We start from the raw sequence: 16922 nt of genomic DNA, 5'->3' as shown, positions 1-16922 counted from the left end.
CCCACAGAACAAATCTGAAGAGCAGGGTGATAGAGCATGTGGCCTCTTAACTTTATCTCCCCGGGTTATCAGTGGAATGCATAGGCATGCAAGCTGTTTTCAATTAAAGGCAAACGAGACAATGCCTGACTTTTATATTTTAAGTACATTATTAGCTCATAGTAGAATGCAAAGTATGGATTTTGTTATTATTTCAGGTATTTCTTTTCTTTTTTTTCAGAGACAGGGTCTTGCTCTATTGCCCGGGCTGGAGTGCAGTGGCAGGATCATAGCTCACTGCAGCCTCAAACTCCTGGGCTCAAATGATCCTCCCACCTCAGCCTCCAGCATAGGTGGGACTACAGTCATGCACACGATGCCCAGCCAATTTTATTTATTTACTTAATTATTTTTAGAGACAGCATCTCACTACATTACTCAAGCTTGTAATTTCAGGTTTGAAAAGAGTTCAGGAGAATACTTTGCAGATCATCTGAGGGAATGCTCCAGGTCAGGTCAATAGTTTTCCTAATTTTCACTTAGGAAATACTTAACTGTGCAATTAAGCCAGTTAGAAAACACTAGTGCATGCATGAGTCCCATCCTCAGAGAGTGCAGTGGCATGATCAGGGCTCACTGTACCCTCGAATTCTTCTTGAGTTCAAGTGATCCTCCCACCTTAGCCTCACGTATAGCTGGGATTATAGGCGCAGGCCACCATGCCCAGCTAACTTTTTAATTTTTTATACACTATGTTGTCCAGGCTGGTCTCAAACTCCTGGGTTCAAGTGATCCTCCCACCTCAGCCTCCCAAAATGCTGAGATTACAGGCATGAGCCACCATACCTGGCCAGAGATTCTGGTTTTAATTGTTCTAGGCTGCAGCCTAGGCTTTGGATCTTTCCAGAAGAATCTTATTTGTAGCCAGTGTTGAGAAGGCCCACTGTAGAAGTTATTCAGTTGGTGCAAAAGTAAATGTGGTTTTTGCCATTACTCTTTATACAAGGCCAGGCATGTATAAAGACAATGAGCTCACAGCCCCTATCAAGGGTAGAGTGCTTCTTAAAGAGTGAATGTATAATCCAAGAAAAATAATAACGTGGAGAAAAATAAAGTGAATTCAAGAGAGTGAAAAGAAAAAAAGGGAAGCCATGTAGAAAAAAAGGCTAAGTGAAGATCTAAGGGTTGACTGCAGTCCAAGAAGAGATGGCAATGGAGTGGAGACTTTCCAGGCGTTAACAGTGTGGACGAGGCAGAGTCCTACTCTCATCACTACTTTATTGATATGGAAGCACAGAGGCTAATGTATGGCCTAGAAAATGAATGGAGAATGGATAAGGAATGCATGTTTGTAATGATCAGTAAACTCAAACTAATGTTTTTATTTTTAGACGTGCTTAAAGGAAGAAGGAGAAGTACAATTAAATACTTTAAAACCAGGACAACAATAGAACTTTAAAGGGGCACAATGTGCCCTAAACCTCCAAACTGGCCTGGTGTATGAATGGGTAGGGCACTCCTTTTGTTGGTACAATATGGTATCTGCAGGGTTGGTGGTTCAGCCTATGTTTATCATGCTGTTTTCTTTTTTCTTTTCTTTTCTTACTCTGGGGTCATGCTCTGTAGCTCAGGCTGGAGTGCTGTGGCATGATATAGCTCACTGTAACCTGTAACCTCAAACTCTTGGGCCCAAGTGATCCTCCTGCTTCAGCCTCCCGACTAGCTGGGACTATAGGCACATGTCACCACACCTAGCTAAGTTTTTTAATTTTTATTTTGTAGAGATGGCGGGGGTGCATCTCACTATGTTGCCCAAGCTGGTCTCAAACTCCTGGCCTCAAGTGATCCTCCCACTTTAACCTCTCAAGATATCATGCTTTTTTTTTTTTTTGACAACTCTTAAGTCTTGTATCAAAAATGCATAAAAAATATCAGTGAGAAAAAGTGGGACACTGGCACACATTGCCGACATTCAACACTCACACTGGTCTGTCTGTGCTCTGGACAAAGGGGCCCCTGACAAACATTGCATAACCCAGCTGATACAATCCAGTGTGAACTGGGGGCCGAGTATCTGTCTAGATCCTTTAGTTTGGATGTGGTCAGTGTCGAACCAGAAAGTTAACCCTTGACCTTTTCACAGGGAACACATATTTATAAAGTTTCAAAACGTTATTCTTTTTGCAAAACCAGAAACCAAATGTAGAGACACCTGGTGAACAGTGAATATCTAGACTGTGAGAAACTAAATCTGAACACCTTTATCAGAGAGGCACCACCAGTTCCAGTGAACAAAGATTCATGGTTTTCTCTTTCTCAAAGAGTTCACTTCTGTTTGTATTCTGTTTGTGATCTTCTTTCAGCTGATAGTGGCTTTTGGTTACAAACTCTTATCCTTCTATCTACTGCCTGCCTTGCAGCTGTTTAAAGTTCCTATTGGCTACCGCCATTATCACCATTTCAATTTTGCCACACAGATACCCCAACTTGAGGCTGTTTTGCTTCTCCAGCTGTTTCTTCTTTCCTTCAGGTAAAGGCTTGTGCAACAAAGGAGAAGTGATACTGTCATGACATTAAGGAGCTCCAGAAAATACAACAGACCTATCTCATACCACAAAGGGGCCCTTGTGGGCTTGTTTATCTATAGGCTGGTGAAAACCTAGGAAGTCACTTTGTTTGACTGGAGTAAAAGGCTTAAAATGATCTCAAGCACAGATTTTCTTTCATTAAAAAAAAAAAAAGATCAAAGGATGAAAGTATCATCTTCAAATCTCACAGTCCTCCTTCTATGTTACCTCGGTAAAACGCATTAAGCAAACTATATGTAATTATTAACCGAAGGATTCTTTACAACAATTTTCAGCTGGAGTCCACAATATTTATCAATATTTATTTGCCCTTTTAATGCATTTATCTTCCTCATCACAAACTACAACCCAGTATTTTGTTTGGCAGATGTGCACCTCCAGTGTAAGTAAAATTACAGCATATATCACACATGTGTGATATATTGGAACTCATGGAATATATTGTAAACACTTATACATTCTAATGGGAGGAAGATTTACTGACTAAATAGTAGTGGTATAGACTTGCCAAGTAATCACTACAATCAACTGCTTACAATACAAGTTCCAAAACATTTAGCTGGGAGAATGTTCTTTTGTGAGTAATTTTATTTATTCAGAAGTTTTAAATCAGTGTGTGTAGGGGGGTAGGAAACTCCTGATGGAAAAGTTGTGGATTCAGAGTAGGGAATACCAACACCTCTGTGAGTCCATGTGTCTGTGTGTGGTGTGTGAATCTAAGGTATGTTTGTATCTGTGGGATTGTTTATGGCCATATCTGCACGTCTGTGTTCTGTGATGGGGAAGCTTCAGGATATACCAGTAGATCTTAGGCTCCTGACTTGAGGATCCCTAATGTATTATACAGGCAGTACTAAAAAAGTAAGCCTTTATTTGATTCGAAAAAACTTGATTATAAGGCTACTCAAATAATCTAAAAACAGAATAAATCAAAGATGTCAAAATGTCTAGATTACAGCATCTATTTTTTTTTTAGGTAAAAGGAAAGCATTATTTCTTATTCGAATTCAGAAGCAAGAATATTACAAGGGAATGTAGGACAGGATCTTGGAAGTAGCGCTTTGGACTGGAGGTGTTGCAATTAAATGTCCACCCTAAAACCCCAAACTCCAACACTGGTTCCTCCCATACATATTGCCCAATGAGGCTTTGAAGAGTTGTTACTCTAATGGGCTCTCATTCACAATACATTTAGGTATGACTCCCAACCAAGGAACATACTAAAACGGTCAACGGAACATTTCAATGCTTCTTCCCAAATTGATCTTAAATATATTTTGCAATGTCTACTATACTTACAGGGATTGAAGGCTTCGCAAATTCTGCAGAGCTTCTGTGGGTACCTGTCTTAGCTGATTATTCTGCAGCATACTGTATGTTAAAAGAAATAAAGAAAAATGTTAAAAAAATGAACAATAACAGGCCATAACAAGGCCAGGCACTGTTCCAGGTGTCAGAAAAACAACAGAGCATCAGACAAAGTCTTGTCTTTTGGGGAGCTTAAATTCCTGTGAAGAGTGAAGATAATTACAGATGAACAAATGAATATATTAACATGAGACAAGTGATAAGCACTATGAATAAAAAACAAAACTATGAATTTGGGATAGATGGTATCAGGGGGTGAGATTTTTATTTTAAAGGTGGTCAGGGAAGGTCTCTCTGAAAGGTGATATTTAACTGGAGACCAGAAGGAAGACAGGGAGAAAATCCTTGTGAACATTTGGGAAAAGTTACCAAGGAAAAGAGAAGAGTAAGTACAAGGGCTGGAGGCTGGAGGGAGCTTGCTTGACTTGTTAAAGGAGCAGCAAAGGACCAACTGTGTCTGAGGAATGAGTGAGGACTCAAGGTTGGGAGAGAGAGAACCTGAGACCATCTCATGGAGGGCTTTGCCGGCTACCATTAGGCTTTATTTTATGTGTGATGAGAAACCACTGTTGAAGGGCATATGTAGGAAAATGACATGCTCTTATGTATGGTTTTAAAGGATCTGCTACTTGTATAAGTTACACCAAATGGAAATAAGGATAATGGTAGGAGGCTAAAATTGTCTCCCTTCTCTGCATGGCTGTATTTTGATATAAGCTAAATTCTTTTTGTGAAGTATTTGTGTTCTTGCACTTGCACTTGAAAATCTTGAACAGTTTTTCAGAATATGGGGACTACAGAATGGAAACGCCTGGAAGCTATGAAATAAAAATATATCATTGCTAATGAGGAAATAGCATGGAAACAAATTCCCATGAGATTCCTTATATTTTGCTACCTTATTCACAAATGTTGATAACACAAGAATTCTGCAGCACATTCTTTTTTCTCCCAGTATTTTGTAGTCCATGTAAGCCTGAGGCAGAAGACTATTTTAGGAAAGCAGAAATTTTAAAGAAATATTTCTACTTATTAAGTTGCAAACTTGTATTTGTATTTCAGAAACAATCTGCTGGTTCTTTCATCTCTGCAAAGGAAGTTTCTTTCCCTGACTAGCTGGAATTCCACCCAGGTGTGTCTAACTCCAAAGCTTGGTGTGTTTTCCAGTGCACCAGGCAGCATTCTCTTGAGGCATACGTGCTGACTGTGTAAATTCTCAGAGTGCATGTGAATGGTATGGTTAAGAATATGGATTCTCAAATCTGACCACCTCTTCTCTGCCACTAGAGATTGGAAAATCACCGAATCTCTCCATGCCTCAGTGATCAGTAATAACACCTACCTTGCAGGGCTCATTGTGACGATTCCATGAGTGAAGGTTCATAGAACAATGCTTGCTACATGATAAGCATTCAGTAAAAATTGGCCCTTTTAATGTACATTAAAAGGCCCTTTCTCGAAACTAATAATTTTTGTACTGGATTTGACAATTTAATGAGCCAGAGAAAAAGAAAACTCTATGCCATTGGTTGTCAAACTTTAGGGTTCATCAGAAGCCATTGGAAGGTTTGTTAAAACAGAATGTTGGGCCCCATCCCAAAGTTTCTGGATTAGTAGGTCTGAGGAAGGGCCAGGAAATTCACACTTGTAACAAGCTCTCAGGTGATGCCAATACTGCTGAGCAGGGCACCACACACTGAGAACTACCCCATGCTGTGCTAAATATTTACATATTTAGTTATTTAATTAATTATTTATTTTTTTGAGACGGGGTCTCACTCTGTCGCCAGGCTGGAGTGCAGTGGCGCAATCTCAGCTCACTGCAACATCCGCCTCCTGGGTTCAAGCGATTCTTTTGCCTCAGCCTCCCGGGTAGCTGGAACTACAGGCATGCATCACCGTGCCCGGCTAATTTTTGTATTTTTAGTAGAGATGGGGTTTCACCATGTTGGCCAGGCTGGTCTCAAACTCCTGACCTCAAGTGATCTTCCCACCTCGACCTCCCAGAGTTCTGGGATTCTGTAATCCCAGGTGTGAGCCACCATGCCCAGCCTATGTATTTATTTATTTAGAAACAAAGGGTAGGAGAATCTTGCTTTGTTGCCCAGGACTGGACTCGAACTCCTGAGCTCAAGGGATCCTCCTGTCTCAGCCTTTAGAGTAGCCTGGTCTACAGGTGTGAATTACTACACCTAGCTATCTAAATATTTCTAATAGGATATTTTCACTTGGGGAAGTGAGAGTGGTTGCATGTACCTATAGTCCTACCTACTCTGGACAAAATGAGACCCTGTCTCAAAAAAAAAAAATCTTCATTTGAACTTGAGGAAGAGCTGCATTGGGTTTGGAGACAAGACCTAAGCTTTTAGTCTTTGCGAGGAAACTCATTTAACCTCCTGACCCTTGGTCTTTTATCTGTATAATGGGAATAATATCATCTGGTTGAAAAGGTGTTGGAGGATTAAAATATGAAAGTATTTATAGTACTTTTATGTATATAAATACGTGCTCATATACAAATAAGACTTGAAAAATGTTTGGATATCATAAAAATTATGGCTTTGACACCATACCTGAGATTGTTTTCTAAGGAACGTAATTACGTCATTTGTATTACAATAGTTCTACTCAACTAATTTCATTATGTTAAACTTGGATTCAATTAAAATTTCATAAATCAAGAGTCTCAAATATATTGGTTCCTTAGGAATAAAGGTGAGTTTTAGGAAGATCCCCACACTTCACTTACCAGTTAGGGAATTAGGAGAATTGAAACTTGAATTCTATGTTTTACATAATTTATCTGAATATTAAAAGTTTGGATTTCTGTGTTATTTTATTGTTCTTTTACATTTTTGTTATTTTACATTTTCCCAAGCAGTTTCAACCATCATCCAATTTTAAGTTCACAAAAATGTTTTCTAAGTATTACTTTATTTTTGTGTTACATTTAAATAAGATAAAGATAATAGAATTAATTGATGTCTAAACTTTTTATTAATAAATAATATATTACTGGTATAAGGTGTGTATTGCATTGTCCTTGGCCTTACTAACCAAATGGTGAAACTCTTAAAATATGATTTCCCTAAAATATCTGAAAAATTGAGGTGGAAGATAAGAGAGTTTCAGATAGCTTTTCGTCATTGAATAGTTGCGAACTTTCTCTGCTGCTTTATATATCTTTCTTCAGATAATGGAACTTAAATGAACTTTAGTGACGATAACTTTTTTTTGGAGGGGGACAGGGTCTCACTTTGTTGCCCACACAGGAGTGCAGTGGTGTGATCTCGGCTCACTGCAACCTCCGCCTCCCGGGTTCAAGCGATTCTCCTGCCTCAGTCTCCTGAGTAGCTGGGATTAGAGACGTGCGCCACTACGGCCGGCTAATTTTTATATTTTTAGCAGCGACGGGGTTTCACCATGTTGGCCAGGCTTGTCTTGAACTCCTGACGTCAAATGATCTACCCACCTCGGCCTTCCAAAGTGCTGGGATTACAGGCGTGAGCCACCACGGCTGACCGATGATAACTTTTAAGGCTACCCCCACGCTACCTCCTAATTATTTAAATTTTCAACTACGTCTACCAGTAAAACACCAAGAATATAACTTAAAAAACAAAAAAAACAATTTAAGCCCTGATCACTCCCTAAATAAGGAACTTTTGTTTCACTACTTTCAAATGACAAAACAAGAGCAAGTTATCTTTATTATATCGTTATAAGTCTCCAGTGGGTTAATTAGAACATTCTGTTTTTGTTTAAGATATTCCAATGGGAGGGAAAACAATTACAAGGTTTATAGTGCTAGGGGGTGCAATTGAAACAAAACATTTACACATGGCTGCTGATTTCTTTTGAAAATACTCCTTACTGAATGCATGCAATATAAAGATACTGAATATAGGTGTAGGCACTTAAAACTTCATTTTTATCATTCACATATGATTAGGAAAAGAAAATGGAACACTTTCTCTAGAGACAAAAGATGACTTCTATATTTTCTTAATTTCTTTGCCCCAGGAGCTTTAAAATAATCACTATTTCATACAGCATCCCCATGCTACTCTATACAATTTTTTGGTCCCTCCCTCACTTTTTTTTTTTTTTTGCCAACAGGACTAAGTAAGAACAGGTACAGTGAAGGAGAGGGAGATTAAATAACCTGCTGAGTGGGAACTTGGTTACAACTGATAGCTCAATTCTTAGGTATTCCCTTGGCCTATTTGTCCTCTGTGTAGATATCAAGTAACCATCGAGGCTCTATTCTGGGTCTACATGAGAACGGGGGAATTCTGGCTAATTGTGACTTTTCTATGGTTAGTTTTACCCACCACCTCCACGTGGCTTTAGCTTTGGTGTTGGGTGGCAGAAGGATGAGCCATTCTTTGACGGAATGGCTTACACTAGAAAACGAACCTTTGTTGAGGACAGCCTGGTTCAGAATTCCATGGACTGGGTATTTTGCCATACAGAACCAATTACTTATTTTTTTTATTAGGGCCAATATTTACAGGAAAAATAACTTTAAATATTATTGATGTTTTAGCATTCACAGTAAATGTAAAACAGACCTAGCCAAGGATGGCTGCTGCTGTCTTCATTCTCCAACTTAATAGACTGGATCAAGATTATTTTTCTCTTCTTTGTCCATATGCCCTCTTTACCATCCTTATTCAGGTCAGGGCCCCAGACAAATATTACTCTCACATTATCTTTCTCACCATATCACAATACCATCAGTTATTTCTTTTCTCCAACCACTTTTGGACTTTATAAAACAGTTAAGAGTTTTCATGAGAGTAGGGGACAGGTCTATCTTGTTCAGCATTTTACCTCTAGCACTGTGGTTCTCAACTATATTGGATTCAATGTTCCCTTTAATAATAAATATTTTGTAATGCCACTTCTATTATACTTAAGTAAAATTCATAGAATTATAGCCTATTTACACACATTATTTCAAAGAAAAAATCAATATACTTTATTGTTGTGCCCTAAATGTATTATAAAGAAGAAATATAAGAAAAGTAATTTATAGTAAGATGATGTAAATGTCATTATATACATGACGCTCATATGCAACTACCTCAGGGAACATTTTTATGAATGAATCAGATGCTTGCTTCTACTTTTTTTTTTTGAGACAGAATCTCACTCCATTGCCCAGGCTGGAGTGCGGTAGCACTATCTTGGCTCACTGCAGCCTCTGCCTCTGGGGTTCAAGAGATTCTTGTGCCTCAGCCTCCCAAGTAGCTGGGATTACAGGGGTGCACCATGACACCTAGCTAATTTTTGTATTTTTAGTAGAGATGAGGTTTCAGCATGTTGGCCAGGATGGTCTTAAACTCCTGACCTCAGGTGATCTGTCCATCTCAGCCTTCCAAAGTGCTGGGATTAGAGGCGTGAGCCACCACACCCAGGCATTTGCCTCTACTTTTAAAGAATAAGGTTGGGTGTGAGAAAAATAATGTGATCAAAAGCCATTCTGCATGAGAATGGGAACATGAGAGTAGAGGTCTAGACGGATACTAGAATAAAAACTAGTTGAGACACTGATATGGTTTGGCTTTGTGTCCCCACTCAAATTTCATGTCAAATTGTAATCCTCACAGGTCGGGGGAGGGACCTGGTGGGAGGTGATTGAATCATGGGGGCAGTTTCTGCCATGCTGTTCTCATGATAGTGAGTGAGTTCTCACGAGATCTGATGGTTTAAGAGTGTGTGGCAGATCCCCCCTCGCTCTCTCTCTCCTGATGCCATGTAGGACATGCCTTGCTGCTTCTGCCATGATTGTAAGTTTCCTGAGGCCTCTCCAGCCATGTAGAACTGTGAGCCAATTAAAGCTCTTTTCTTTATAAATTACCCAGTCTCAGGTAGTTCTTCACAGCAGTGTGAAAATGGACTAATACAGATATGTAATAACAGATCATACTTGTTACATATTATAAGGGAAAGAAGGAAATAACCTTTATTAAAATAAATATAACATGCCAATCAAATTACAAATTCATAGTGGAGAAAATCAGGAAGTGTGACACTCACAATTGAGCATGAATATTCTCCCAAATGAGTGTTCCTTACAGATGAATAGTGTCAAAATAATTCTCTATGTGTTAGGGCAAGATAGTGTGGAAATATCACAGAGAATATTTATCCTGTCTCAAATTTCCATAACATTCTGAAGCAAGCATTAATTCCCCAGTACTTTAAAAGGCCCTGGAGATCCCTCCATAGGCAACAGAGAATTGAGGCTGAATTGGACAAAGAAATAGTCACAAAACTGCCTTCTCAGAAGTTGGGTGGTAGACTTTGCTAGGCAGTAAAAGAGTAAGATTAAAAAAGCAACAAGCTGGCCACCCTCAGATAAATAAATCACTATATAATTATCACAACATAAATTTCATATGATTGTGCTCTAAAAACTTTAAAAGGCAATAATACAAAATATTTATAAAGCAAACTTTGTTGATGAAATTCAATGAGATCCTGTGTTTCTTGTTACTCTGGTAATTTAATGATAGTTATTTTAAAAAGGTTGCACATTTCCATGGCTATATATTTTTAATTTATTTTGTGGCTTTTGAGGTAATTCTTCTACTGCACTAACACTATTTTATTTTATTTATATATTTTTTGAGACAGGTCTCGCTCTCTTGCCCAGGCTACAGTATAGTGGTGCAATCTTGGCTTACTGTAGCCCCAACCTCCTGGGCTCATGAAATCCTCCCACCTCAGCCTCCTGAGTAGCTGGGACCACAGGCATTCGCCACCATGCCAGGCTAATTTTTGTATTTTTTGTAGAGATGGGGTTTTGCCATGCTCCCCAGGCTGGTCTTGAACTCCTGAGCTCAAGTAATTCAGTCACCTCTGCCTCCCAAAGTGCTAGGATTATACAGGCGTGAGCCACCGTGCCCAGCTACTAACACGATTTTAAACTAAATGTGTGGCTAGAAATCTTAAAATATCAGGAATAGACAGGATGTATAAACTAAGTTACTTATTTAATTATCTTGAGAGAAACTGTTTATTCCATTTAATTTTTCCTATGCGAATTATTAAGCATATGCAGAACTTCTTATAAAACGTTTCAATACAATTACACATTAAAGTACTGATTTATAGTTGGTATGGAGGGACAGTAAGAAGCCAGACTAAGGGAGAATTCTTTATGCTGGGCTGTGCAGCACATTGCAGGACAGCTTGCTACACGCCAGTCATCTGGACAACCAAAGATGCTCCCACAAATTTCCAAAACACTCTGTAACAGGCAGAACCAACATTGCTGAGAAAAATTGTTCTAATGCTGTTATGGTTTGAATGTTTTTGTCCCCTCCAAAAATTCATGTTGAAACTTAATCCCCAATGCAATAGTGTTGGGAGGTGGGGACCTTTGGGAGGTGTTGGGTAGAGGCTTTGGGAGATGTTTTAATTAAATTAGCAGAAAAATAAGAAATGGTGATCTCAATGAATTTCCTCAAAAGTTTGCTTTATAATTATTTTGTATTATTGCCTTAAAAATGTTTGGAGTACAATCATATGAAATAGATTAATTCCATCATAAAAAGCCTTGTTGGAAGTTTATTCCTTTTTTGCCTTTCCACCTTCTGCCATAGGAAGACACAGCATTCCTACCCTCCGGAGGATTTGGCCCTCAAGATGCCATCTTGGAAGCAGAAAGCAGCCCTCACCAGATGTCAGCACCTTGATCTTGGACTTCCCAGCCTCCAGAACTGTGAGAAATAAACTTCTCTTCTTTATAAATTACCCAGTTTGTGGTATTCTGTTATCATAGCACAAACAACCTAAGACAAAAACCAAAATACTTTAAAAATATTTGACAATTTGAGTCCATTCATTGAATATTAGTCTTTAGGTCAGCAAAGTAAAGATAAGAGTGAACACAATTTCTGGCAGGATCTTGTTCCTCTTGAACTCTCCTCACACTGACAGGGACCCAGCTATAGTGCAAAGTCTGAACACGGCCTTACCTCACTTACATACATCTTTTCCTTGACTCCTCATCATGCCTCGGACATAATAATGTCCACCCATATGACTTAACATATGGGATCCCTGCAACCGGGACTCCTTCTGTCTTTACAAGCTCTTCTCCAAATGCCCTGTAGCTTCTCCTGAATGCTCAAGTACTAACCTGCTTGGAGCTACCTGTTCATCCCCGGTCTTTTCTGACTCTGTGTTGCTGTATGTATTGTCCCCTCAGTTGGCCATCTTATTTGGGTGGCTAATTCCTAGTTGTGCTTCAAGATTCAGCTCCTGGGTCATCTCTGGGAAAGCCTCTCTCCTAGGAAGCCAAATCTGAGCCACCAGATGGAACGACATCAAGTCCCCAACCTCTGTAGTTTCACAGTGCCCTGCACAGATATCTAGATACACTTTCCACAAAAATCAGAAGTCATCTCTGTTTTTCTGTCTTCGTCCCGCTATCTTGGTCCCACAGTCTGTCACTAGATTATAAACTCTTCAAGGGCATGAACAATATTTATTGATCTTTATATTTCTAGTAATAATTTGTTTAATGCTAATTTGAGTATCACACGCACTAGGCTTTGCTGAACCCTTGACTGTACAGGAGACAGGAAACATTGGTTAGTAGGAGTGGATAAAAGAGAGGGTCTAAATACCATTTTTTTTTTTTTCTGATGGAAAGGGTACATTTTAATAGTTAGCTTGAGAAATAATCTATGCTTTTCATTTTTGAATCATATTAATCCACTCCACTCTGCAGTGTTCAGGTAAAATGCACCTTAAGAAGCAGCAAAGTGTGTGCAGGAGCATTCTGGATAAAAAGCCTGTTTGTAGGTAAAAGTACATATCAGATATGAAGGCACAACTTTTTTGTTTAATACACAATAGATATTCCATTAATAAACATATAGCACTGGGTCAATATCATACAAAAATGAAGAAAAAGTTGAAAAGTCTAGAACTCCCTTATTCTCTCTAGATCATCAGCCTGAATCATTAATTCAACAAATATTTATTGAATGTCTACTATAAGTAAGGAAGTGTTCTAGGAGCTGGGGATATACCAGTGACCAAGACAGACGACATCTCTAATTTCATAGATCTTTAGTGCATCGTGGGAAACAAACATTCTCTAGTAATGCACTAGTGAATACAATTAGAAATATATAATGGTATAACTATTAATATAAAATATAAAAATATGATAGAAAAATTAGTATAAGACTTGTATAACTCATATTTAAGAATTCAAGGATTTAAAATTATAATTATATGTAATTATAATAACTAGCTTATATATAATTCATATATATCTATATTAATTTAAATGTATTCATTTTACACATTTATAATTAAAGTATAATTTGATGTCTGGAGATACACACACACTAGCTTATATATCCAATATACACCCAATATACACTTTGTTAAGTGAATTAAAATACTTGATTCTAGTAAAATTTATTTAACAAGTATCCCAAATACTTAGTGGTACATAGCTCAACATGGGAAAAAAAAATCACTTTAGTTGTCTTACCTAAACTTGACTCTCACGATACATTTTGAATGGTTCCAAAATTTTTTTTTGGGGGGTTTGTGAAACTATATGCATTGGAGCTGGTGCTACAACTCAGAATTTTACCACATAAGGAATTACTATTAGGGTTTGGCAACATGACAACTTAAAAACATTTCTTCTTATTAGCAAAAAAAAAGAAAAGAAAAAAATTCAGAGAGGAAGGGAAACCAAACCCAATCTCCTAAGGCGATCAAATAACGGTTCTGCTGTTGAATTTCACTTTTAACAACATATTAAATTGAATTATACTGTTTTTTTAACTACGTGTCTTTTAGGCCACTGAAATGTAATTTTCAATAAGCAGAAATATATCAAAGTTAATAACTTTTATGTCAAAGAAAGAAAATCAGGATTTTTTTTCTGAGATAAACTTTTCCTTGCATTATCTGTTTTATCTACGTAAGTGCCTCTTTTTTCTACACAGAACAAACTAAAAGAAAATTAAACAATGGGTACCAGAAGAATGAAGTATTCAATAATAATGATTTTTCTGATAAACAAATTGAGAAATTGGACATTAAATAATGAGAAACCTCATATTTACAATTTTCAATGAATTAACAAATAAACAACTGCTCAGTGTATCTGCTATACACGAGGCTTTGCCCTATCTATTCACAGGTGGAACACAAACTTGGTTTTTTTAGCTGATGCTTATTCACTCCCCTTTGAAACCGGTTTGAAGCTGTGGTCTCATTACGTCAGCATCACAGTGATTTATTCACCCTGTCATCAAAATGCTTTTGAAGACACACACCCCAATTTCATAACACAAAGGGAAAGGGAAATACTCTTTTAAAAGTCTGAGTTGATAAGGTAGTTATTTAAAAGCAAAAATTTTAGATATTAAAATTAGAAAAGGAGAGATGAATTTTTTTTCACATACAAATTCAGCCAAGTATGATATGGCTCTATGGTACCAATGAAGTAAACTTGAATTTAGATGAATTATCCCATGGATTTAAATAGTGTATTAGAGACACTCAACTTTTACAAGTTAATTAGCAGCCATTTGACACTAGAATCAGAAATATATCCAACAACACTCAGTTTACTTACAGAACTTTAAGACTGTAAAGGCCAGTGAATGCTCCCTTGGGAATGTATGTCAGAGCGTTTCCCGCAAGACGTCTGTGGGTTTCAATGGAGAGGAGAGAGAGTGAGCATACCTATTCATGTGGAAGTCATTTAGTTTTTAAAAAAATGCAATACAACTACGTTTAAACCACAAATATCAAAAGCAACTGTAAAGAACTTTGTTTTGTTATATTTTGCAAAAAAATCTATAAATTTCTAATTAAAATGTTGGCAGAAGTGCCTGAAAACATTAGAATATTTCTGTTGCAACTATACCTCAAAATACCCAACTTTCTTACTAAATTTGTCAAATAAGAATGTAGACTATCACAATCAATTTTTTCTAAACTCTACCAGAAAAGGATAGAGTACCTTAATTTAACATGATTTAATAGAGCAATGCTTAAAAAATTGAAAACAAAGAAAGATTAGTATGAAGGACATTAACATGGGTTATTTAATGGAAAATACTGACATTATTAACTGGTAAAATTTTAGAAGTTTACTTTATAATATTTTTCTAAGTAGGAGATAGCCAAGGTGAAAAATTGTGCAAAAGACCAACAAGATGTGGTACCTGAAACATGTGATTCAGTATTTTTTTGGCAGCCACATCAAAGCCATAACCTCATATACTAAAGGACAAAATGAAAAATGCAAAAACAACAATGTGACTCCAAAGAGCACAGTATTTTGAGGAGCTGATCACATCTTAGACTGGTGAGTAGAAGTGGGACTCCATATACCTTTGCCCTTTTTTCCCTTTCTTTTTTTTCTTTTTTAGAGATGGTTTATTGCCAAGGCTGGCCTTGAACTCCTAGGCTCAAGCAATCCTCCTGCGTCACCCTCCTGAGTAGCTGGAACTACAGGGGTGTGCCATAGTACCCAGCCCCCTGCTTTTTTTGATGGAGATGGGGATTTGGGGATAAGGATTTTGTTGGTCCAATTGACTAGTGCTTATTTCTGAAGGACCTAACAGCCTCAAATTTATATCTTTGATACTATCTTTAAAGGAGTGATAATTCAGTCACAGAGGTCCACTGACTGGACTGAAATAAGCCATTTCTTATATAACTTTAAATGTGTGTCTCATTGCCACTTCACACCACTGACAATATACTATAAATGAATATTTAAAGAAATGCTACGCTTATCTTATGAATAGAACTTCTGAGTAGTATTTGTGGTATGTGTATTTAAAGCATTATTTACTCAATGCAAATGAAATAAAATTAAAATACAACACACTTTAAAAAATTATGCTTAAAAAAATTAACAATATAAGAAGGTCCTAGGACCTCTCCAAGAGGCTCTGCTTATCTTGCGTCTGCAGCACTAACTTGCTTTGTGCTGTTGAATTAGTTAATATTGCTGAGCTTTGCTTTCCCACTGATTACAAGAAATGTTAAGATAAATGGCTTCTTGGGTCCCTTCCAGATCCAAAACTCCACGATTTCCCTACCTTGTCTTGTAGTCATTTGTGTTTGTGTCTGTTTTTCCTTCTCTTAACAGATGTAATCTTTTAAAAGACTTGGATAGCTACTATATTGTATTCCTCCTTCCTATCTCATGGTACCTAAAGAAGTGTTTTTTCAAGTGACAAATAATTTAGTGGCCTGGTCTAAAATTAAGAAAAAAAATAGAGTAGACAAACAGCAGAGTGAATTAGCTGAAGTATTGTTTTATAAAAACCTTTGTTTCCAAATATATTTGTGAAAATGGATTGAAGGGAGGAAATTTGTTTCTTCCTATACATGGTCAGAAAGGTTTGAGAGCTGCCAGCCTAAGCATGGTGTTGGCACTTAATAAATATGTGTTATTAACATGTAATTCAGCATAATATTTGATCAGGGCAAAGGTGTTTTATTTCTTTATTTCCTATAAAACTGTCTCATCAGAAAACCCTCTTTAGACACTAACTCTGACCTTCCATCTTGTCTCCCCATATTCAGTCTCGACCTACTCCCACCCATTCCATATTCACTGATGGTTTTTATAAAGACAACTCTGACCATATTACTGCCCTATTCAAAAACTCTCTGTCAGTTTTCATGCCAGGTAAATAGAAATGAAAAGTCCTCAGACTCTTTTCCGAGAATTCCCTGATCCCTAGTGGGTGCTAGAACTGAACCAGACTATGAGGTTTGCTTTTTTTAGACATGCCCTCCACATTCCCCACTCTAGCCCTTTGTTCCACCTAAAATGCTCTCCTTTCACTCCCTGTTTTTCAAAGCAACCTCAGTGCTACCAAAGGACTTCAAAGTGGAGAGATTACCCATCAGTTTGGAAAACATTTGGACAGCTCAGTTTCTGATGGTCAGTCTCTCTACTTTGAACTCCTT

General features: G+C 37.6%; 1 protein-coding gene across 2 annotated transcripts in view; it reads right to left on the bottom strand.

The window, feature by feature from the left end:
• Nucleotides 1-16922, bottom strand: part of LGR5 (leucine rich repeat containing G protein-coupled receptor 5) — a 145962-nt gene that overhangs the window by 46416 nt on the left and 82624 nt on the right. For both annotated transcript variants that reach the window (XM_054445429.1, XM_063646504.1), the window contains exons 3-4: nt 14563-14634; nt 3867-3938 (exon numbers count right to left, since the gene is read on the bottom strand). In XM_054445429.1, coding sequence (XP_054301404.1) covers nt 3867-3938; nt 14563-14634 — 144 coding nt within the window. The remainder of the gene's footprint in view (nt 1-3866; nt 3939-14562; nt 14635-16922) is intronic.

The sequence above is a fragment of the Pongo pygmaeus genome, chromosome 10 (genome assembly GCF_028885625.2).
Source record: "Pongo pygmaeus isolate AG05252 chromosome 10, NHGRI_mPonPyg2-v2.0_pri, whole genome shotgun sequence".
Lineage (NCBI taxonomy): Eukaryota > Metazoa > Chordata > Mammalia > Primates > Hominidae > Pongo > Pongo pygmaeus.
Note: the sequence above shows the minus strand (reverse complement) of the source record. Positions and strands in the feature narration are given on the sequence as shown.